The sequence below is a fragment of the Colias croceus genome, chromosome 27, assembly GCF_905220415.1.
Source record: "Colias croceus chromosome 27, ilColCroc2.1".
Lineage (NCBI taxonomy): Eukaryota > Metazoa > Arthropoda > Insecta > Lepidoptera > Pieridae > Colias > Colias croceus.
This window is the reverse complement of record NC_059563.1, coordinates 5779965-5803388: the sequence shown is the minus strand read 5'-3', so window position 1 is coordinate 5803388 and position 23424 is coordinate 5779965. Positions and strand designations below refer to the sequence as shown.

General features: G+C 31.6%; 1 protein-coding gene across 7 annotated transcripts in view; it reads left to right on the top strand.

The window, feature by feature from the left end:
- The window catches only part of LOC123703630 (phospholipid transfer protein C2CD2L), a 56552-nt gene extending 37552 nt beyond the window's left edge, over positions 1-19000 (top strand). For 3 of the 7 annotated variants that reach the window (XM_045651700.1, XM_045651701.1, XM_045651702.1), the window contains exons 4-20: positions 1520-1623; positions 2462-2611; positions 3376-3505; positions 4063-4177; positions 5299-5416; positions 6158-6247; positions 6554-6677; positions 8125-8254; positions 8788-8888; positions 9179-9199; positions 9590-9844; positions 10321-10412; positions 10755-10855; positions 11738-11825; positions 12957-13169; positions 14099-14251; positions 17960-19000. In XM_045651700.1, the coding sequence (XP_045507656.1) occupies positions 1520-1623; positions 2462-2611; positions 3376-3505; positions 4063-4177; positions 5299-5416; positions 6158-6247; positions 6554-6677; positions 8125-8254; positions 8788-8888; positions 9179-9199; positions 9590-9844; positions 10321-10412; positions 10755-10855; positions 11738-11825; positions 12957-13169; positions 14099-14251; positions 17960-18008 (2034 nt within the window). In that variant the 3' untranslated portion in view covers positions 18009-19000. Of the gene's footprint in view, positions 1-1519; positions 1624-2461; positions 2612-3375; positions 3506-4062; positions 4178-5298; positions 5417-6157; positions 6248-6553; positions 6678-8124; positions 8255-8787; positions 8889-9178; positions 9200-9589; positions 9845-10320; positions 10413-10754; positions 10856-11737; positions 11826-12956; positions 13170-14098; positions 14252-17261; positions 17339-17959 lie in introns of all 7 variants that reach the window. The other 4 variants (XM_045651704.1, XM_045651703.1, XM_045651705.1 and 1 more) reach the window with 4 other exon arrangements.
- Positions 19001-23424: the final 4424 nt, after the last annotated feature.

Here is a 23424-nt window from a genome sequence, read left to right as displayed (position 1 = left end):
ATCTCCCAGTGTAAGATGCATTAAAATCGATAGAGCCGTTTCACAGATTAACCCAGTTAGTTTGTTTTACAATCGCGTACATGTGTTTCGGTATTATGTTGAAATCAAAGACACTTTTTAATTATACGTAACTAGGTTTCTGCCCGCGGCTTCGCCCGCGCAGTCAAAGAAAAACCCGCATAGTTCCCGTTCCCGTGGGATTTCCGGGATTGCGTCATTTTCCCGGGATAAAAAGTAGCCTATGTCCTTTCTCTGGTATCAAAATATGTATCTCCATACCAAATTTCATGAAAATTGGTTCAGTAGTTTAGGCGTGATTGAGTAACAGACAGACAGACAGAGTTACTTTTGCATTTATAATATTAAGTATGGATAAATGGATTGCGTTGTATGTCGTGAGTAAGCGAACAAATTACTTAGCCTAACTTAAAATGGTGACATGTGGTTATGTCAGTGTAACTTGAGTATAACTTAAGTGCCTTTCACTTTTAATTGGGAAGGGTCAATGTTATTTTAAATGCAATTTATATTCATGATTGAAATGGTGCAATGGTTTATATCAGAAATGGTGGTCCAGGGTTCGAAACACTTATGGGTAACTAAGATTTAAGAGACTTAAAATCGTCCAAAAATTGATACTTGAAATATTTTGATGTAAATACATGCAGTACTTCGTACTACTGAATTATCGAAATCGGTCCACTCGTTCACGCGTGATGCCGTGACAACGCGAAACGGGTTTCATTTTTATATATAGGTAACTAGCTTACCGCCCGCGGCTTCGCCCGCTTTCTCTAAAACGATTTGAGATTTAAACTATTCTATCTCTCAAGTTGGATCGAATTGCACATGGTGTGCGAATTTTAATTTATAATCGGATAAGATAAGTTAAGGTCCTAAGGAGTCCATTGAGGACAAACATTGTGACACGAGATTTATATATATTAAGATAACTATGCATATTTGGCTTACATATCGATTGTAAATCACGCCCCAAGGAGTTTTGACTTTCCTACGATATTATAGTTATATATTCTTTATTGCACGCAATTTTTAATTTTACAATACAGGGATATTGTAAAATATATATATGCAATTGGCGGCTTTATTGCTAAATAGCAATTTCTTCCAAGCAACCAGTACCAAGCATGAAAATTAATATACAGTTGCAAATATGGGAAGATAGTGTACACAAAAACGCAAATAAAATAATACTAAAACATACAAATCAAAATAAACAAAGAAAAAAAAACAAACAATATCAAAACATTAAAAATAGATATTATTATAATAATACTAGCAAAACCGGGCGAATTCCGTTTCGCCACCAGAGACACCTTTTCTTTGCTATAAACCTCACGGAGCCCGAGACCTTTCCAACGAATGCAAAACCGTGGAAATCGGTTCGTGCATTCTGGAGTTATATAGCGTCAGGAAGGAAAACCCGACTTACTTTTATATAGTAGAAAAATATCATATAATAGTTATGTATATTATAGTTATTTTTCACTAATTCCAGACGATCACCTGCGACTGCGAAGCGACACCCGCATTCCAGCTTAAAGCCTTCAGCCAAATGGGGGATAAAGTGGAGGTCTCACATTATAGAGTTAATGTTAACAGGTAATTATTATTTGAAAGAAAGAAAGAAAGATCATTTATTTGACTCCACAACACACACACATTAGCACACAATACAATTAGAATATGACAGAAAAAATTAAAATATATATAGGTAACTAAATTAAAAGATATAAAATTAAGAAGTGGAGCCAAAATGGTAGCCACTCATTATTTATTTATCTATTCAAACTCAAACATTTATTTATTCAATTAGACTTCTTATAAAAGCTTGAATCGTCATAACATTCTTAACATTTACCACCGATTCGGAAAGCAGTATCTATGGACCGAATGAAACCGAATGAAGAACCGGCAAGAAACTCCATAGTTGCTCTTTTTAAATCATTTCACTATTACAATTTAATTTTACAAAATGTAACTACCTACATTTTTTTTAATCTTTTTTTTATTTGGGGATTTTTGTCCTAAAGGACGATGACAATCCCATCGTACCTTATACAAATATTTAACAACAAACTATATTATTTTAAATTTAAAGTTAAAATAGCTTTATTGCTCTAGATTTACAATTTGAGACTTAACCTCTGATACATTATAACATACGGCGGTCTTATCGCTAAGTAGCGATTTCTTCCAGACAATTTATATTGTTTCTACATACATAAAAATAACATCTAACATTTAAAAAAATCTCTACCAGATGATAATAAAATACTATAATAGTTTTTAAATATTCGGTTCGCCCTAGTCCTGTAATTTTTACAACAAAAATTAATTTTATCAATACTTAAAATTTTACAAAAAATACATACTTTTAGCATTTCCAAATAATACATACTTAGTTACCTACTTTTAACTTTTTTCCATTTTTTTCTAGATTTCGCGCGCGTCTCCACGTGACATGCGTAACGGAGAAATTGACAGGAGAACTCAAATGTGACGGTTGGCCCGAGGTGAAAGTGGCCCTTGCCCCCGTGGGGCCGTTACGGCCGAACACCGCTGAGAGCAATCTACAACAGCTAGTTAGGTATGGATAGAGAGAAATAAAGAAAATAAATATCCTACTAATATTATAAATGCGAAAGTTTGTGAGGATGTGTGTGTGTTTGTTACTCTTTCACGCAAATAGTACTGAACCGATAACAATAAATTTTAGCACACATATAGAGGGTAACTTGGATTAACACATAGGATAGGAGGCTTTATCCCGGAAATCCCACGGGAACGGGAACTATGCGAGTTTTTCTTTGAAAACGCGGGCGAAGCCGCGGGCGGAAATCTAGTTTGTAATATAATGAGTAGCAATGTAAATAAATTTAATGTACAAAAAAAAATATGGTTAATATTATAAATAGAAAGTGTGTTAGTTTGTCTTTCATTCACGCCGTAATAGAGCTATTTTACGATATTTTTTAGTGTCCAGAGATTCTTAGTAGGATAACAATAAAAATAAAAATTGACAAAAGTAAAAAAAAGTAACAGGCTTCTTTTTAACGCAGTGAAACAGCTCATTCGCATAGAAATTTCCTTAACAAAAAAAATTGTCCGTGTAATAGTGTACACACGTAAGAAGTGAAACTTCTTTATGACCTTATTTTTAAAAAATAATTTACTATATGCAACTTTACAGAAATACGTCGAATCACGCGTGGTAGGGATAAGAAAAAGATGGCGCGTAACGGAAAAATGTCACGCGTAACGAAAAAATGTTACACTAAATTTTTTTCCAACCCCGATAAAGAAGTTTCACTTCAAAAAATTGTTACTAAAATAACTTCTATCAATTTTCAGTGACATCATAGTAAGCGCTCTTCGCAACACCAATTTGAAGTTCAATTTGGCCCCTTACCCCACTTGCCCCAGACTGAGGCGGTATACGGCGGAATCTACCCCGAGACTGCCCCTACATTATGACTCTATGGTAAGTTATTTTTTGTGAATAATGCGGGTAGTTGGATATTGAGTCTGTGAATTTATGTGACGGGAGTGTGCACAAATAATATTCTATTGGCAATGATATTAGGATAACTAAAAAGGTGTAGATATATAGGATAATCAAATAAAAGTCGATTTTAAGTTAAATTTGTGATTTGAATGATTAGATAAGTTTTATTATTACTATTCAATACAAATTCGTAGGTCAAGAAGAAAGACAAAAAAGACTACTTTGGAAATAGAATGTTTATTGTAATTGGAAGTCATCTGAAGTTATATGCATTTGTAATAATGCTTAAATTAATTAATTGCAATGACGGTCATGCATCATTACAGTTTTCTAACACAGCTTTATAAAATGGCTTTTTACCAAATAAAGCCTAATTAACATTGGACGAGGATTTTGATACCCGAGAAAGGACATAGGATAGGTTTTATCCCGAAAATCCCACGGGAACTGGAAATATTCGAGTTTTTCTTTGACTGCGCGGGCGATGCCGCGGGTGAAAAGCTAGTAAATAAATAAAACAATAATTATTTCAGTTACAACAAGACAGACACATGTACACATCAACACCAAATTCGACGGCCGGTTGCATTCAGCTCTTGGGTGATAAACGATTGTTGGTCAAAGTCGTTGGTGCTAAGGATATTGGAGGTAAGAGGAATTAATATATCCTACTAATATTATAAATGTAAAAGTTTGTGAGGATGTGTGTGGTTGTGTTTGTTACTCTTTTACGCAAATTCTACTGAACCGAATACAAAGTTTGGCACACATATAGAGGGTAACTTGGATTAATTTGCTATTATTAACTTGGTACTAATACTAATACTATTATTGCTTGGATTAATAACCTATTTATTTTGCTGTGATATTAATTTTTTAAATGTGGATTAAGTTATATTTTATATTCCCTACTGATTTTTATGAATTTAAATGTTTATATTTTAATGAATTTTATTTTTAATGTAGTCTGCAGTTGTATTAAAATTAAATATGTATTTTTTTTAACTAAGATTTATTTTGTTAATTATCAAAATAGTCATTTAGTCATTTGAATAAATTGTATATTTTTCTTTTATTTTTGTCCGTTAACAAGCCGTGGCAACTTTTAAGTAAAACAACACTTAGCTATATATATTTGTAACTTGTATATCTGTTATTTTATTGGTGTATGTTTTGTAAGTGGCCCTGAATAAATAAATAAATAAATTAATTAACAAATCACAACACAAATCCCACGGGAACGGGAACTATGCGGGTTTTTCTTTGAAAACGCGAGCGAAGCCGCGGGCGTTAAGCTATTAATGTAATAATTGTGTTTAATTATTAAAAATAGATTATTATAAGTTTTTTAAAATAGAGTAAATAGGAAAGAAGATAATAATTATATCTTATCTATGTTTTCTTAATTTCATATTTAAAGATATTAAATGCAATTTCTTTCGGATCAATTTACAAAATAATGGAAAAACTTTCAGAATATTTTTTCTAATATAAAAATGAAACCAGTTTTCCTTGGTCTCGGCATCGTGCGTGCGTGAACGGGTGGACCGATTTCGATAATTCTTTTTTTATTATAATATTCCATGAAGTACGAGGATGGTTCTTATGTAGAGAAAACATAAATATTTACCACGGGTGAAGCCGGGGCGGACCGCTAGTGTTTTAATAAAAATAAAAATGTAAATAATAAATTATTTATTTATTCAAATAAAAAAACTTGTTTTTTGTATCTGTATAATATACCTACTAAAATACATATAAAATTGCAGGCAAAACCGGGTGTATAGCTCCATACTGCGTGGTAGAAATGGATGAACCACCGCAGAGGAATCAGACAGCATTCAAAAAGGACACCTCAAGCCCTCAGTGGGAAGAACATTTTCTATTGTAAGTATTTAATTATATAGGAAATTGGACCTTATTTCCAGAGAAATAGGTACCTATCTAAATTTTATAACAACAATGTTTAGGAAAATGGGTGTTTAATTTGCGAAAAAGTTGAGTATAGCCTAGATATTGAAAATTGAACCTTATTTCAAAAGTACTAAGAACGTGTTTTATTTACAAAAAAAAATTGTAAGAGCTTTTTTGGGATTGTGATAATTTTGTTTATCATTTGGGATTGGGATTCATTTCTATTTTAGAGCTTAGTAATTCGTATTTATTGATACCAAATAGATACAAGTTTTAAACAACTTTTCATGGCTACTTGAAATAAATACTATCTGACATAAATTGTTATAAATATTCCGCTATTACAAAAATAAAGTTGTTTTATTTCCCAAGAACAAGTGAAATATGTAATTTTATAACTGCAATCCATACTTAATATTATAAATGCGAAAACTCTGTCTGTCTGTTACTCAATCACGCCTTAACTACTGAACCAATTTCAATGAAATTTGGTATAGAGATATTTTGATACCCAAGAAAGGACATAGGCTACTTTTTACCCCGGGACTTAGGATAGGTTTTATCCCGGAAATCCCACGGGAACGGGAATTATGCGGGTTTTTATTTGAATGCACGGGCGAAGCCGCGGGCGGAAAGCTAGTAATAAATATAAAATAACAAAAACTACTTTTATACCTAAATAAATATTTAACATAATAATTTTTTATTTCACAGCGATCTATCGCCCCAAACTGCGGAATTACTCTTCGAAGTGTATGACAGAACCGGCCCCCCCTCCCCTGGTGGGGCGACTACACAAAATAGGTATTATTATTATTTATTATATTCTAATTGTATATGTAATAAAATATATTGAAAGACTCAAAATCTATTTTTATAAAAAACAAAACTTTTTCTCTTCCTAAAAATAAATAGATTTGTATGAACAATAAATGTATGGAATAATAGTTTTTATGTTTATGACTGTAATATTAATCAGAAACTGCTGAAAAAACATTGAAAATAACTGAAAAACTTTGCTCAAAAAAATTCTTAAAAAATGCAAAATTATTTTTTTCATATTTTTTTTTGTCAAAATTGGTAATAAAACTCAATGTATCCCTATTCTAGGTTCCTAGGTCTAGGTCTAGTAGGTATAGACGAGTTACTGGCCGCACCTTCACAACGCCAGCAGATAGCGCTACAGACTCGACCGATGGAGGAACACGATGTTAGCGGCTGTCTTACTGTTGAGGTATTTATTTATTTTTTACAAGATGATATATAGCCTATAGCCTTCCTCGATAAATGGGCTATCTAACACCGAAAGAATTTTTCAAATCGGACCAGTAGTTCCTGAGATTAGCGCGTTCAAACAAACAAACAAACTCTTCAGCTTTATAATATTAAGTATAAATAAGTAAAGATATTTTTTTAAGTGAAACTTCTATAAGCGTGTTGAGAGTAAAATTTCAAGGTCGCGGGCGTCATAGCAATACCGTCACGTCATGGAGTAAAACGACTCAAACTCAAACATTTATTTATTCAATTAGACTTCTTTTAGAAGGGGAACTATATTTTCTATCACCAAAATTTATATTTGTCATCAAGTTGTATCACCTTATAAATAGATCTATCACCACGAAATATTTTCGTTCTCAGATAAACAAAAATTGTTCCCAGGAATGAATTATCAAATTAATGTTAATATATGTGTAAAATAAGAGATCGATAACCAATAAAATTATATTGCATTACATGAATATAAACTTCGTTCTTATAATAACAGTTTTGTTACTTAAATAATAGCTCTGTGCTCAGAATGGTAGATCTGTCACCAAATAAATCGATTATAGATCCCTGACTGCGACTCCTTTTTATTTGATATTTTGTCACCAATACAGTAATAACATTTTATTTCGTTCAGATAATAAATTAATAGTATTCGTTATCAATTTAATACATCAATTTATAATTTGAATGAAAAAATGATCAAAGGGGCGGAGACAAATTGGCGCACTTTAAAAATTGACATGTGCAAACATATTATCGGATTAGCCATACGCTTAAAGCTGGCCAACCCCCCACCAGACGCAAAAAAATTGTGCTTATCGGCCAGAAAAGAAAAAGGGGGCGCCCTTCGAAATCCAAACTAGCGCCGATTATTCAGTGATTATTGTTTTTTAACAATAAATATTGATTATTTTAACTTTAATTAAGTGTTTTATCTACAATTATGCTAACCATTAGCCAGCTATTAAACCAGAGCTGATTATTCAGTGGTTATTATTTTTAAGAATAAATATTGATTATTTTAACTTTTAGTAACATAATATGATTTATTGGTGATCTCTTTAAATTAGTTTGCTTTAAAACTTATTAGGACACACCTATTATAATACATACAAAAACATTTATTTGGTACTAGACCTTATATCTCAGGATTTTAGGTGATTTATTGTGGAACTGATTTTGCATTGTTTGGTGACTACATTTTGGTGACAGATCTACCAAAACACAAAACTAATTAAATTGGTGATAGCTTAAATGATACCCTTTTAGAAGCACTTTCGAATCGTGTATTTTTATCATTTACCACAACGATTTTGGTATCTTTGAATCTTGCCAAAGAAGTTTCACTTCTGACACGTGTGCCCACACTTTTTTTGTTAATCTATTAAAAAAAATATTTTACCTTACAGTTCCTTTTCATAGAGGGCGCTGATATACCAGACTTAGGATCTAAGCCAATGAAAATCAAGGAGAGTTTACGAACACTATCACCGCAAGGGCAAATGACAACAATGACCAAAACTATATTTAAACAGAATGGTAAGAATTAGGACGGATAAAAAATTCAAATTTTAATTGAATAGTAACTAGCTTTCCACCCGCAGCTTCGCCCACGCAGTCAAAGAAAAACCCGCATAGTTCCCGTTCCCGTGGGATTTCCGGAACAAAACCTATCCTATTTCCCGGGGTAAAAAGTAGCCTATGTCCTTTCTCGGGTATCAAAATATCTCTATATCAAATTTCATGCAAATTGGTTCAGTAGTTAAGGCGTGATTGAGTAACAGACAGACAGACAGTTACTTTCGCATTTATAATTTATATAAGTGTGTTAGCCTTTAAGTAGCTGTTGCATTTATATAAGTTATTTTGTGTTAAGTATTGTTTCTGTATGTATGTGTTGATGTAAACAACTGTTGGCTGACCTTAATTAAATAAATAAATAATATTAGTATGGATTTACTAAAAAAAATTGTTCAATATTGCTATAGTTATTCATTATTGTCATTTTCATATTGTTATATTTTATACTGGTAGCACGTGTTACAAATATTTTTTTTTTCATTTTTTTCCAGGTCACGAAAATTCAGCACTAACAGAGACAGCCCTAAGAGAATTAGAACGGAGTCCTAGCAACGCGAACAAATCCACACTGATTATACATTCAGTACAAAGGGTATGTTTTTTATTTTTTATTTCAGGGTTGTCAATTTTTTTTAGTGAAATTCCTTTACTAATTTTTTGTGATCTCGTGAGTTAGGGTTGTCAATTGTCACTTTTGTTTTTTTTACATTTGATGTGTTGTTTTTTATGAATAATATTTTTTGTATAAATGACAATTTCGAAAAGTTTTATTTCCTAATAAGATACTTGTAAGACAGTTACGAAAATGTATACTTGTGATTTTTTTTGTTTTACCCTTGTGTGTGTGAAATAATTTTTATTTTTTTGCATGTCTGTGTATAGGAGCCGACGAAATCAATAAAGGTGAGTTATTTTCTGATTTCTTTGCATTTTGAATTAACTGTTTTAAATTGCATTTTGGTACCTTAATTATAATAGGGTTGTCACAATCCTTAAAAAAATATTTATCTAAATTTAAATACTGTTGTTCAAGCATGTTTGATTTAATACAGTTTTGAAAGATTTTGTGATTTGCAAAACTTTTTGCTTTTTGGTAATAAAAAAACAATATTTACTATGAAAATTTAGAAATTACAATATTATAAAAGAAAAACTCGATCAAAATTCAATTTAAGAACTCGACTTTCATTCTTATGATACAGTTAATCTTTTATTACTGTATTAATTTTATCGTAATCACAAAATATGTTCAAAACCGCGTGTGTGTTGCCACTAACTAAATCCCATCCAAAGGTTGAAATGACAGACTCTGGCAAGTTTATCGAAGTTGAGCGCGAAGCAAGCATTAAAGAGAGTCCAGAAGAAAAATCAAACGAAATAAATGACAAAATAAGTGAAAAAGACGAAAACACAAGTGACACAGATAAAAAATCGGAAACGGTGGAGGAAAAAAAAGATGTGACGTCATCAACGGTTAGTCCGAGCCAATCTCCCGCCAAAAGTGTAAGGATAAAAGAAAATGGCGCGAAATCGAACGGCACGGAGGCGGTAATTTGTGTTTTTTTTTATTAACCACTAATTTTTGCATTTTTTTGTATGATTGTTGTATTGGCATGATGTATTTATATTTTGGTAGGTATTTATAAATTTTTTTCATGATCGGCACATTTTTCAATTTTTGCACAAATAATTTTATATATAAATATTACAACTTTTTGTATTTATTTTATGCTGTGATTTTATGCTAATTTACAAGATTTAATTAATTTTTATCTTATATCAACACACCTGACTTAAACAGGCATATTTGGTATGAATTCACAGTTTAAAAGCTGGACCGATTAATAAGAATGAAAGACAATAGGAATAGATTTAACAGGAAACTTTTATTTCCAATTAATTACCTACTATTTTTATGAAATTAAATACAGGCATACTTATCTATTTATGCTACCATTTGGATTAGTATCGTAACGATTATGATAACATTTTACTTTTTAATAGGTATTTATTTGTATTTCCAGCAAGGAGACTATGTAAATAACCAAGAACCACCACCAGAACCTGCACCAAGACAAAAGAGGAAACGAGATTTCTTTGGAACCATTAAGAGAAGGTAAGAAAAAAAATAACAAAACTATGTAAGTTTTGTTCATAACAAACTTATAAAAACTCGCGCGGCGAGCATCCGCGAGACTCGTTCGAGTTTCTCATGCGATAATAAGTATTATAGTTATTAAAATAAAGTTAAAATTCATATGGCACGGAAACTGCGCTCCGCTTCGCTGCGCTTCGACGCTCTTTAGGTGTGAGTTGACCCTAAGCAGTTTTTGAGTTAAATAGTAACGAACAAACAAATCTTTAATCTATATTAAAGTCTTATTAATAGATTTTATTCAATAAATTATTCACAATATTATTCATTCATTTATTCATTCACTCATTCATTCATTCACAGGCTAGGTAGATCCCGTACAAGAGGCCAATCGCTCGATCTGACTGACTCTGAGATCGAGAATCAGCGCTTACGCAGCATCAGTGCTGAGAGAAATAGCCATGGTAAGTTTCAAGAAAAGAAAGAAACAACGTTTATCTAACACATAGGTTGAGATAAATAGCACAAAAACAAAACAAAGAAGAGCGTGTGTGCCGAGCACACGTGTCAGAAGTGAAACTTCTTTGGCAAGATTCAAAGATACTATTCTATTCTATTCTATTCAAAATCGTCGCCTTACTCCATGACGTGACGGTATTGCCACGACGCGACCTTGAAATTTTAAATATATCGTTCGGTCGACATCTATAAAAAAGTGTTATAAGTATAAAAATGCAAAACACAACGAAAATGCTACGATCCGGCTTGAAGGATCAAAAAAATATTGGTCCTTCGAGCCGGATCGAGTTTTACATTATGTTATTTATCCAGACGTTTCTTTTCAGTGAATATAATATCTGTTAAAGAATTTAATTTCATATTTTATTTTGTAATAAATGTAGAAGTTAAGATTTAATTTAGTAATAATGTCAACGATGTACATTTAACACTAGCTGCGACCCGCGGTTTTACCCGCATAGCCTATAAGCCTTCCTCGATAAATGGGCTATCTAACACTGAAAGATTTTTTCAAATCTGATCAGTAGTTCCTGAGATTAGCGCGTTCAAACAAACAAACTCTTCAGTTTTATAATATTAGTATAGATTACTCTTCAAAGTATATTTCAATCTATACAAGAATCACGAAGAGAATTTAAAAATGCAAAACGTAACGACTTCATTTATAGTTACGAATCTATTCCCAAAAATTGATTATTATTGAAATCTAAATAAGAAAATAAATACTAGTTGAATTAAATGTCGGAATCTTGACTTGGCAATTTCTACAATTTTACGAATCACAATATTACTCAAGTACCTATAGATACAAAATATCTATATTTCAGATAAAACGTTATCACTAGCGAATAGAAATGTTTATTCCGCCGGCGCGTCGCCTGCACAGTCCGGGGACGAATCTAGGACATCGAGAAGGTGAGACCTAACTCTAAATATTGTAACATGATTTTAATTTTTTTTTTCATAAGTGTAATTGTACTTTCTTGGATATAATATAATATTTAATTTATTTGGAGAGGAATTTTTTTGTCCTAAGTGTAATTTTCTTGGTGATTTTGTTGAGAAAATCTCATTTTTTCCATTTAAAATGCTTATTTGTAAGGATAAATAATAGATAGCAATATTCTTTGAAGAAATCAATTAATAATTTAAAAGAATTTAATTAATTACATCTTAAAACAATTTATTTATTATTGTAAAAATGTTTTTTGTGGAATACGTATAAAATTGATATAATTAGGAAAAGTGCCTTTTTACGATATTGTGTGAAAATAATTGATTCCAAAAAAAGTGAAATTAATCATTCACTATGTTATTTTTGTCTATGAAAACTATGAATATTAAAACATTAACAGAGAAATATTAAAATAAGAAAGATAATAATCACAGATTTTTTGCATGGTAAGGCTACATTATGAAAACAAATTACATTTTAACATAAAATTGATTGAACTAAATTTAGTAGTTAGAAGCAAATGCTTTTAATAATGCCGTCTTGCCATTTTTGGCTTAGTTAATGATATACAATCATACATACTAATAAATGCGAAAGTTGGTCTGTCTGTTATGTTTTATCTGTGATTTTGTCTGGTAAATCCGCGGGTCAAAGCTAGTATTATATAAAAAATGCTTTAATAAATATTATTTTAATAGCAGTATCGTTAACTAATGCTATTTTAATTATTTATGTATTTATTTGATATATTTATGTAACACTAAAACTAAATATGTATTTTCTCTCTCTTTCCATCTCAACACACGCGGGGGCAAACGCACTGCAATATGGAAACATCGGTATTTCAAACTAATTCTTCCTGTAACGACTTTGCATGATCTAATTGGCTTTACATTTGCACTATTTTGTACATAAATTCATTTCTTCGTGTTCTTTTTCAATCTCTACTATTTATTATCCGTAAATTTTCAAAATTGACGTTTCCAAAACATTTTTTCTGTACATTATCGATTCTAAATCAACATAACATCGCTGCAATCATATTCAAAATTGTCCACGTAATATCGGTACGGAAAATTGACAAAAAAAAGGTCCTCTCTCAGTGAAGTCTCCGGATTTAGTACCGCATCAGCAAGGACGTTCATCCACGAAGCTTCCACGCTGGTACTGGAGACAATAGAGGCTGGTATCAAGAAACATTACCTTGTTCCTCTGACCGTCGCGCAGAGATCAAGATGGCGGCGGAAAGGCGTCAAACTGCACATTTACAATGAGCACACGTTCATCGCTAAACATCTTAGCGGGTGAGTTGTTTTTTGTTGTTTTATTTGTTTTTTATGTTGATTTAAAAGTTGTTTATAAAGTGGTAGGTATATTTTTGGAAAAATATAAGAGGAAGGGGTTTATTTTTGTAATTTAAAATGGGGTTATTCAATTTTTAAATAGATTCCTAATAGTCATTGAATTTTATTATATTTTGTAACGAGTATACATGTATTGCTAAACGTCTTAGCGGGTAAGTTGTTCTTAGGAGAAAATGATAGATTAAGAAAAATCCTTGATGACAATTGAAATTTTATGTTGGTTCAATTCCTCATTGACCGCTTTTTGTAATTTGTATTTAGCCTATCTGTTTAAACAAGGCAAATAATGGATAAAAGTATTTGATAAAAGTGTTAAATTACTATTAAAATTGATATAGAAATGTCAAAAGCTTTTGAATGTGTACAACATTCCACTTTATTGCATAATTCTTACCTAATTTTAAATTAAAGAGTGCTCTGAACCTCATAGATTGATTTCTTCAGGATAGAATATAAAATATTGTTGACAATGGGAAAAGTTCTTGCAGTGTATCGATTAATTCTAATAATCCACTAATTGGTGTTCCACAGGGATCTATTCTAGGTCATAAATTCATAAATTTTGTTGAATTTCTCTGCAGTTAGGCTTTGTCATATTTTAACCATTCGATGAGAGATGAGAGCTCATTGATAGCGTGTCAGAGTGCGTGATTTGCAAAAACTGTATGAAGTATGTTGTCGCGCTTTCAATTGTTACCCCATCCTACCTATATAACGATAGTATACGTTTTTGAACGACAGAAATGACTTATTATAATGAGTGCCTATAGTTTTGCACTTTTAAGAACTACGCTGCCTTCATTCTAACCTATACTTTTGCCGCGGAATTATTAACTGAAGACGTTCATAACCCCCACCCTTCGGTCCAGCGGAACGGTGTGCGAGGTGTGCAACAAGACGGTAGCGCGGCGGCTCGGCAAGCAGGGCTACGAGTGCCGCGACTGCGCCATGCGCTGCCACAAGCACTGCCACGTGCGTGTGCCCGCGCCCTGCCCGCGCTCCACCGTGCACAACATGGAGCTGTGAGTGTACACACTACACACCGCACACTGTACACACACGCTACACGCTACACACTGCCCGCGCTCCACCGTGCACAACATGGAGCTGTGAGTGTACACACACTACACACCGCACTCTGTACACACACACTACACGCTACACACTGCCCGCGCTCCACCGTGCACAACATGGAGCTGTGAGTGTACACACACTGCACACACACACTACACGCTACACACTGCCCGCGCTCCACCGTGCACAACATGGAGCTGTGAGTGTACACACACTGCACACACACACTACACGCTACACACTGCCCGCGCTCCACCGTGCACAACATGGAGCTGTGAGTGTACACACTGCACACACACACTACACGCTACACACTGCCCGCGCTCCACCGTGCACAACATGGAGCTGTGAGTGTACACACACACACACACACACACTGTACACACACGCTACACACTGCCCGCGCTCCACCGTGCACAACATGGAGCTGTGAGTGTACACACACTGCACACACACTGTACACACACGCTACACGCTACACACTGCCCGCGCTCCACCGTGCACAACATGGAGCTGTGAGTGTACACACACTGCACACACACACACTGTACACACACGCTACACACTGCCCGCGCTCCACCGTGCACAACATGGAGCTGTGAGTGTACACACACAAAAAAATACAAAAATCGTATTATTGTTACTTAAACATTTAGTAGATAGTACAATGCACTAATCTCCACACTAGGATTCCCTGTGTTGTGGAGAATAGTCTCTTCCAGCTTACATCTATTTACACAGTTTACACATAATTAAATTCTTAACTACGAAAATACATAATACAATATTCACACACTACACGCTACACACTGCACTGCACTAAACACTTCACACCAAACACTTCACACACGCACACTATACGCTACTGTATACAAAACACCAAACAATACACACACACCAAACACACATACTTCACGCTGCACACAATACACAACATACATATACTTCAAACAAACACACACACATACTATACACACAGCTCTCCCACTACAAAATACACACACACACACAACATGTACCTAGTTCATAACAGTTAACACAAGAGAACGGCGCGAAGAATCTTATATTACGTTCACACTATCTATGAAAATATGGACTATTTTAAAACAATTTCAGAAGAGGATTAAAAAACTTAATGATATTCACACACACACATTAATTTCCTATAACAATTACGACTTCAAGACATTATAAAATGAAATATTTAAATTGGTACATTTTATCCAACAAATTAGCGGAAAGAACTGTATCGTAGATATTTTAAATTTCTAAATGATACATGCATGCTATTCAGTATTAACCCCTCTTTCACACACCCGTAATCAAAGGCACATACTAATTAAAATATTATTTTGTTGCCCTCCCGACGATGAAGGGAAAACTCGCAAGAATTATTTTACTGGTAACCCTGAAGCTATCGTAGTTGCCATGCCGCCATATTTAATCCTATATTAATCACCATTTTACATTTCAATAATTAATAACATACGCTAAATTTATTGGTAAGTTGGACTAATTACTAAATTATAATTCACTAACATTCACATTTTGTTGGAAAAAAAAATATGCTAATTTGTAATACTTACTTAATGCAGTAATACATTGTCAATACAAGATGCAATTATTTTTGTTCCAATTTTATGCAGAAAAATATTAAGTAAAAAAAAACTAAAACTTTTTTTTTGGTTGTCAAACTATAATTTCAGTTTGACATTAATCATCTTGTGTTGTCATTTAAAAAAATCATGCAAGTACACACTGTAGTTAAGCGAGTCATTTCGATAGTTTAAAGACACAAAGTAAAAAAAATATTGGTGGCATTTTTGTAATTTATTAAACTCGGCGTATTTTGGCTTAAGCGATTGTAGGGCGATGAATTATATATAAAAAATTAATTAGATTTTAAATAATTTAATATAGAAACACTTTTGGCAACCCTGTCCTATAAGATATAGACCATAGACCATCTCTATCAGATTTTTTTTGAAATCGTTAATTTAAAAAAATATGAAAAATAATTATTTTTACCGTTATAAATTAAATATACTTCATCGCTCAAGCCCCATTGTAATTATTAATTTAATATTTGTAACATTGAGCCATAATAAAAAAATAAATCTAGATATTTGCTTATATATATTTTTTATTTCAACGCTGCAAAGGTCCCATTCCCATAGTTTTGGAAATGGAAGGTATATTGTAATTTTATATAATTCGCGTATTTCTTCCAGTTATTATTTTTCGTGAAAGTCTTTTGTCCAAAATTGTTTTTATTATTTTTTATATCTGTGTTGAAATAACACACTGCCAAGCACACTGCGCATTTCTAAACGTTTGAAGGAATTTGATTTGAAAGATTTTATAGTGTTTTCTAATTTCTTCATTTTAAAGTGTGGCAATAATAGATACAACGGTGTTGTCAATTTTTATTTTTGGTATTTGGCCGTTAGAAAACTATTCCTGCAAAACGTTTAGAAATGCTAGGTACGCGTATTATTTTTTTTATCTTTTTTTTATGATTTATTTTTATAGCTATCTGTATTATTATCATGTCATAGCTAAGGTAGAAGCTACACCGACTGCATTTATCGAAGCTAATGATTTTAATTAAGCTTAGAAATAACGTCAAATTATTATCATTTTTATAAATTTAAATTATAACATCGCGATATTTGTTGTAATCAAGTTTTAATATACTAGTTTGTGTTTTATTGTAATATGACGTTATTTTATACAGTAATATTCGTAAATGTCATTTATAATAATTATTTAGGTATTGTGTATAATCATGTATAATATATTTTGTGTTTTATGTTTTTCAACTATATTCTTCAACATAAAAACTATTTTATTAAATGGTTGAAATGCATATTTACAAAATTATAAAAAATACAAATATATTCTTGTAATTTATATTTGTATAATATATATATTTAAAATACCCAAACATTTTTCTAGATCCATGCTCCCAGTGCTAAATGAATAGTCAAGCTAAGAAGACTGCAAGAAAAAAAATAAAAATCCAAAAAAATCAGGTTCTTTAAAAAATAATGTTGTAGTCTGTTCTCGTTTTTGCTTTATAGCATGATTGTTTTTGCATTTTATTAACATTTTTTTTCATATAAATTGGATACTCTAATAAATGTTTTTATTTTGTAGTTTTGTTAGAAAGTTGCATGGCTTTTTAATATTTACAATATTTATTATTAATATCTAATGTAAGAAATATTCTATACTTTACGATATTTTTTATACTAATGATCATTAACCAAAATGTGCATTATTTTTTTAATGTACGCGTTTTATTTTTATTTCTAACTACTTCTTTGTTATTTTATTCAATACCTAACACAACACAAATAAAAAGTTTTTTTTTGCACATGTTTGATTACAGTTTATCTATTAATTTGTTTTAAAAGACGTGTAAACCGTTACCATTTTTTTTCTACTTTCATATTTTGAAGTGAAACTTCTTTAGGCGCGTTGAAAGTAACATTTCAAGGTCGCGTCACGTCATAAAAGCGACGATTTTGGTATCTATGAATAAAAGAAGAAGTTAATCTATATAAAGAAGTTTCACTTCTGACACGTGCTCAGCACACATGCTCTTTTTTATTTATTTTTAATTCAAATTAATGTATTTTTTTTATTTTCAGGGCTTACATCTCATCGCCATACACGGATAAGAATATACGGATGTTGTGATCTTTTATATAAATGTAGCTTACGCACAAATGAGCTGTTACTTAATATATAAATTGTTTATTAAATTATAAAAAAATATATAATATACACCCATACTATAAGTACAACACGCTGAAATGTGTAGGCTTTTTATACATATTTATTATATAAATTTATATACATCATACTTTATGAGTCGAGTATGAGATTATACATTTTTTAATTGTTAAAATATTACGAAGTCTCGTCTCATAAAATATGAGATAGAAGGTAAGAAGTAGTTGAAAATCCTTAAATACATTCAAGTGCATATTGCGTCTATGCAGTTTGTGCTCTGTGTAGTATTTTATCTGCTTGCTATAACTATATTGGCTAATTATAGAGTAGTTTAGCGTCGCTAGAGCCCACCTTTAATTAAAAATTCATTAATCAAACTGTTTTGAAAGTCTTATATAAAAAAATTGTCCAATGTTCGTCGATTTTTCAAAATCCCTACCTCATTTCTCTTTACCGCGAAGTTACCAAACGAAAACTTTATACTTTTTATCTGTTTTATAAGTTATAAATGACGGTAGTGACAGTAATAACTGCAGCTGTTAAATCGTTATTTTGATTGTAACATAGCTATAAGTGCTTACGCACAATCTATGAAGTCCAAATGTGCAATAATTATTTACAAATGAAATCTTCTCTCGAATAATAAACTTTAATATATTTAACATGTAATACCACCAGTGTTTTACTGATTATTATATTTATTTTATGTTGTAAAACCAGAAATTTGTAATGTGTTCTGTTATTTTATTCACAATAACATAGACAATGTTTTTTTAATTGTGAGTAATTGTAAAATATTATCTGTCGTAAAAATCTTACATGACAAATGTGTACTTTATTATATTAAGGTTGTTGCATAATTTATGTGGTTATATACAAGTAATATTGTTTATAAATGTTGGCATTGTGTTTCTGTAATTTTATTTTCTTCTTTTAATAAAAGGATGCCTTTTTAACCTTTGTTTTATTTCTCTATCCATCTGCGAAAATTCCTCTTTAAAGAGGAAATAACTGGTAGGTATGATTTGAAAAATTATTATTTCACCTTCAGAAAGTGACATTCTTGCTGTCGAGAGCGATGAGCTGCTAAGTAGTTAAAAATATTATTGATTTCTATGAAATTGAACTTATGAGAAAAAAATAGAATAGTGTTATGATTATAACAATCTTCAGTTCATTTTGTTAGTAGTAACACAATTAGAGCAGGCTAAATTAAAAAGAAAGTGTATTTTTGAGCCATATTTATTATTCTGGTAATCATAAAAAATGAACAAATTCTCATAGAAAAATTAACAAAATCTCAGGGTCCCAAGATATATCACTTAGTTTGGAACCCACAGTCGTACATTAATTGTAAAACATCATCATCATCATCAGCCCATATACGTTCCCACTGCTGGGACACGGGCCTCCTATGAGGGTACAGGCCATAATCCACCACGCTGGCCAAGTGCGGGTTGGCGGATAAAACACATTGTAAAACATAAATCCTACTAATATTATAAATGCGAAAGTTTGTATGGATGTTTGTTACTCTTTCACGTAAAAACTACTGAACCGATTACAATGAAATTTAGCTCACATATAGAGGGTAACTTGGATTAACACATAGAATAGTTTTTATCCCGGAAATCCCACGGGAACGGGAACTATGCGGGTTTTCCTTTGCAGACGCGGGCGGAAATCTAGTGGACAAATAAATTTATTTCATTACATAGGTACACGCTAAGAAAACCATATTCTCTACTGAAACACGTTTGTTGTGTTAAAAGATCGAACCGCGGGTGCGGCTTATCACAATATGTGTGCACAGATAATATAAAGTGTAGGTACTCAAGTACAAATCTACAACACTTTGCAAACAGATGCGTTGACTTGTCAAGTCGCTCTTGCGGGCAACGCATACATTTTATTTTGGCGAATACAGTACCTAGTTAAAAGTAGTAATAATACATAATTTCTTGTCAGTGTTTCGTTGATTTTTTTAAATAAATCATCAAATCAATCAATCATCAACCGTTCTTTAGTACCTACCACAGAGCAAGTAATATGTACGGTCTACATTATGTATTAATAACGTTTTTTTTTTAAAGAGTTGACATTATGTAATGTAAGAGTTGCACTGATAGATTGCAAAGAACTACTAGGTTCTCTAAGGCTAGGTTGCACCATGTTCCTTTAGCAATAAAAACCTTGTTATAGTAAATGGTTAGGAAAAATATGAATTGCGCCATTTGACAATTTTATAATAAGAAGACGTCATATTTTTAACTCAATTATTATAACCGCTCGTGTTTCACCGGTTAAGTATAATTGTTAAGTTTAAATTGTTAAGATGTGTTTGGACATTGGAGCATGGTCAGGATGAAAATTCATACAATTAATTCTTTTTTTTTTCTTATAAGATTATATAGTTTGTGACAATTTAGCTGGCAAAAAGCTGGATTTTTTTTTTTTGTAATTGTTTTTTTTTTATAATTCAGTCATTCTGTTACTTCGTGAAGTGAAGATTTTCACATTTATTATGAGATTAGGATGTAGGTACGGGCTATATAACTTTTGCAGAGACGATAATAGGTAGTAATTAAATAATATTTAGATTGATGCAGGGTTAATTTGGACTAAAGATATGTATGCGACTTTAAAAAAGGTTAGCAATTCGGATATATTTTGCTTTTATCAGTACTCATGAGATTTACCATACGTCTTTTTAGTTCTTTTCTTTTCATTATTGTGTCAGAGAAACTAATGTATTTCCAAACAATTTGTGATCAATAAGAATTCAGTAGTTTAGTTTCGAATAAAAATTTCAGTGATTCGTACCACACATTAGACTAACCAAAGTAAGTTTGTTAGAAATCTAGAAATCTATATGCTGGTTCAGTAGTTACTACACTGAATGTATTTTATCAAATATTTTGCGATTAAATAAATGAATAGGTACCTATATTCTGAGTAATTGGGTTCGTACTCAGTGTGAAATAGTCCAGAAATCAGCACCTGAGCTAAGTAATAGGGTTACGATGATAGATGTCTGTTTCTTTAATTATATTGTATAGGTTATTTTCATTATTTCTTAATAGCATATTATCAGCTCTCAAAAAAATATAAGTAATTTAAAAAAATCACACATGAAATTCCAGTTTTATTACTACCACTATATTTAAATACTTTCTATAACTGAATACCATATTTATCTATGTTTTACATATCAGAGTTATCAAGAATTATACTAAACAAGCTTTCCGCCCGCGGCAACGCCCGCATTTTAAAGAAAAACCCGTATAGTTCCCGTGGGATTTTCGGGATAAAACCTATCCTATGTGTTAATCCAAGTTACCCTCTAAATGTGTGCTTAATTTCATTGTAACTGATTCAGTAGTATTTGCGTAAAAGAGTAATAAACATACAAATACACATCCTCCCAAACTTTCCCATTTATAATATTAGTAGGAAGTATCAAGGGTAAAAAAAAACATCAAAATTAAGTCATCACTTTATTGACTCCAGCATATGTACACATACAACAAGCTATCCGTAAACGCCATCTATTGTTATAAATACAAAATAGAAATCAAGGAATATAAGTAACATTTTGGCAGTGTGTATAAGCCTGGGCGTTCACATTACAACTACGTCCAATATTCGATTCTTAGCGTGTGTAAGAAACAAAAAAAAAAAAACATTGTGATCACAAAAAATAAATTTGAAAATATGTACACTATGTCATTGACTACAAATGTCGATAAAATTGTGTGATGGAACATCACTTGGTAACCTAAACTAGCGGGACATCACTATTCCGCTGTTCACCTTTTATAATAACTATTGATATTTTCCTTTCTTTTATTTCACTTTTGCAAACTATAATTTTGTACTTAATGCATAATAAAACATTAGTGACAAATAATAATTTTTATAAAAGGTAAATAGCGTATTACAAACACAAAAAAAATATACATAAATGACGTCACACGAAAAATCATTTAAATACTGTGATAAACGTGAGGCGCGCTCTGCTTTGTTCAAAACAAAATCTCTTTTACAAATACATAAACATACAAATACAATTGCCTCAATACAAATACAATTGCATCGATACAAATACAATTGCCTGAATACAAATATAGTTGCATCAATACAAAGACGGTTGACTCAATACAAATATATAAACGTAGCGCGCTGAGACCGAAATAGACATATCATAACCAACACATGTGCGTTCAGAAAACGCGCGGTCAAAACGCCGCGTTTCCGACGCGTTTTTCCCCCATACAAATACGCAACACTAAAATCAACTAAGCGATTACAATAATTAATAATTAGGCGTTACAATAATATATTCATCGAAATGGCATACAATTTTACACGTTACAATATTTTCAATATATTAAATACGAATAAATACCGATCGACAAAAATCTTTGACATAACTGAGACCAATACAAAAATTGTATATTTGTTAGTATAATCGAACTAAGAATTTGGTTAGTTTTTTATTTATTACGTTTCTAATACGATAACATTATACTTAACTTACAGTTACAATATAATTATAAATATCACTACATTATAATCACCATCATTACAGTAGTGCTGTTTTAATAAATTACTGATTTACATAGAAAATTATCTAAACGCGATGTTAGTTTTTTTATTACGTGAAAATTTATTTACCACAACGAAAAATAAATTTAAATGATTATTGTGCTGTTAAAAAATAACGAATGATATTAAAAAGAAAACTACATATTTACAATTGTTTGTTTGTCTGTTTGATCGTCATTTCCGATATTCTATAACTGCCTAAGTTCCTAAATTCCTCAAAATATGTATGATAAAGAATTAACTTACAAAAATCACAAGAAAAAACACCGTTTAAAAAAAGACGTGTGTCACTCGAGGTCTGGGGCGGTTGCGCTATTGCATGCATAACCTTCATATTGCATAACCTTCAAGCCACACCTCCGCCCGTCGGAGTGGGGAGCGTGAGGTTTTTTCGTTACGGAATTTCTCGATTCGGTCCCCGCACTCAAGGCCCGCGATAGAAGCTATGCAATAGCTTAAAAGAACGAATAAAATTAAAAAGAAAAGTGCATATTATATAAATGATGTATGTATGTATGTATGATGTATGTTTGTTTGTCTGTTTTATAGTCATAACCGATATTCTTTAACTGCGTAATAAAATTCTAAGAAAAAATCTACCATTCAAAATAAAAACTTGAAATTTATAATTTAATAACGAACATAAACAGTAGTTTATATAACTTTTCTATGTAAATCAGTAGACGACATAATTCAAGTATCAAATACACACATCAACTGAATTGTAACAAATGCGTATACTCAGTCAAAATAGGATATGGAATTGCCTGGT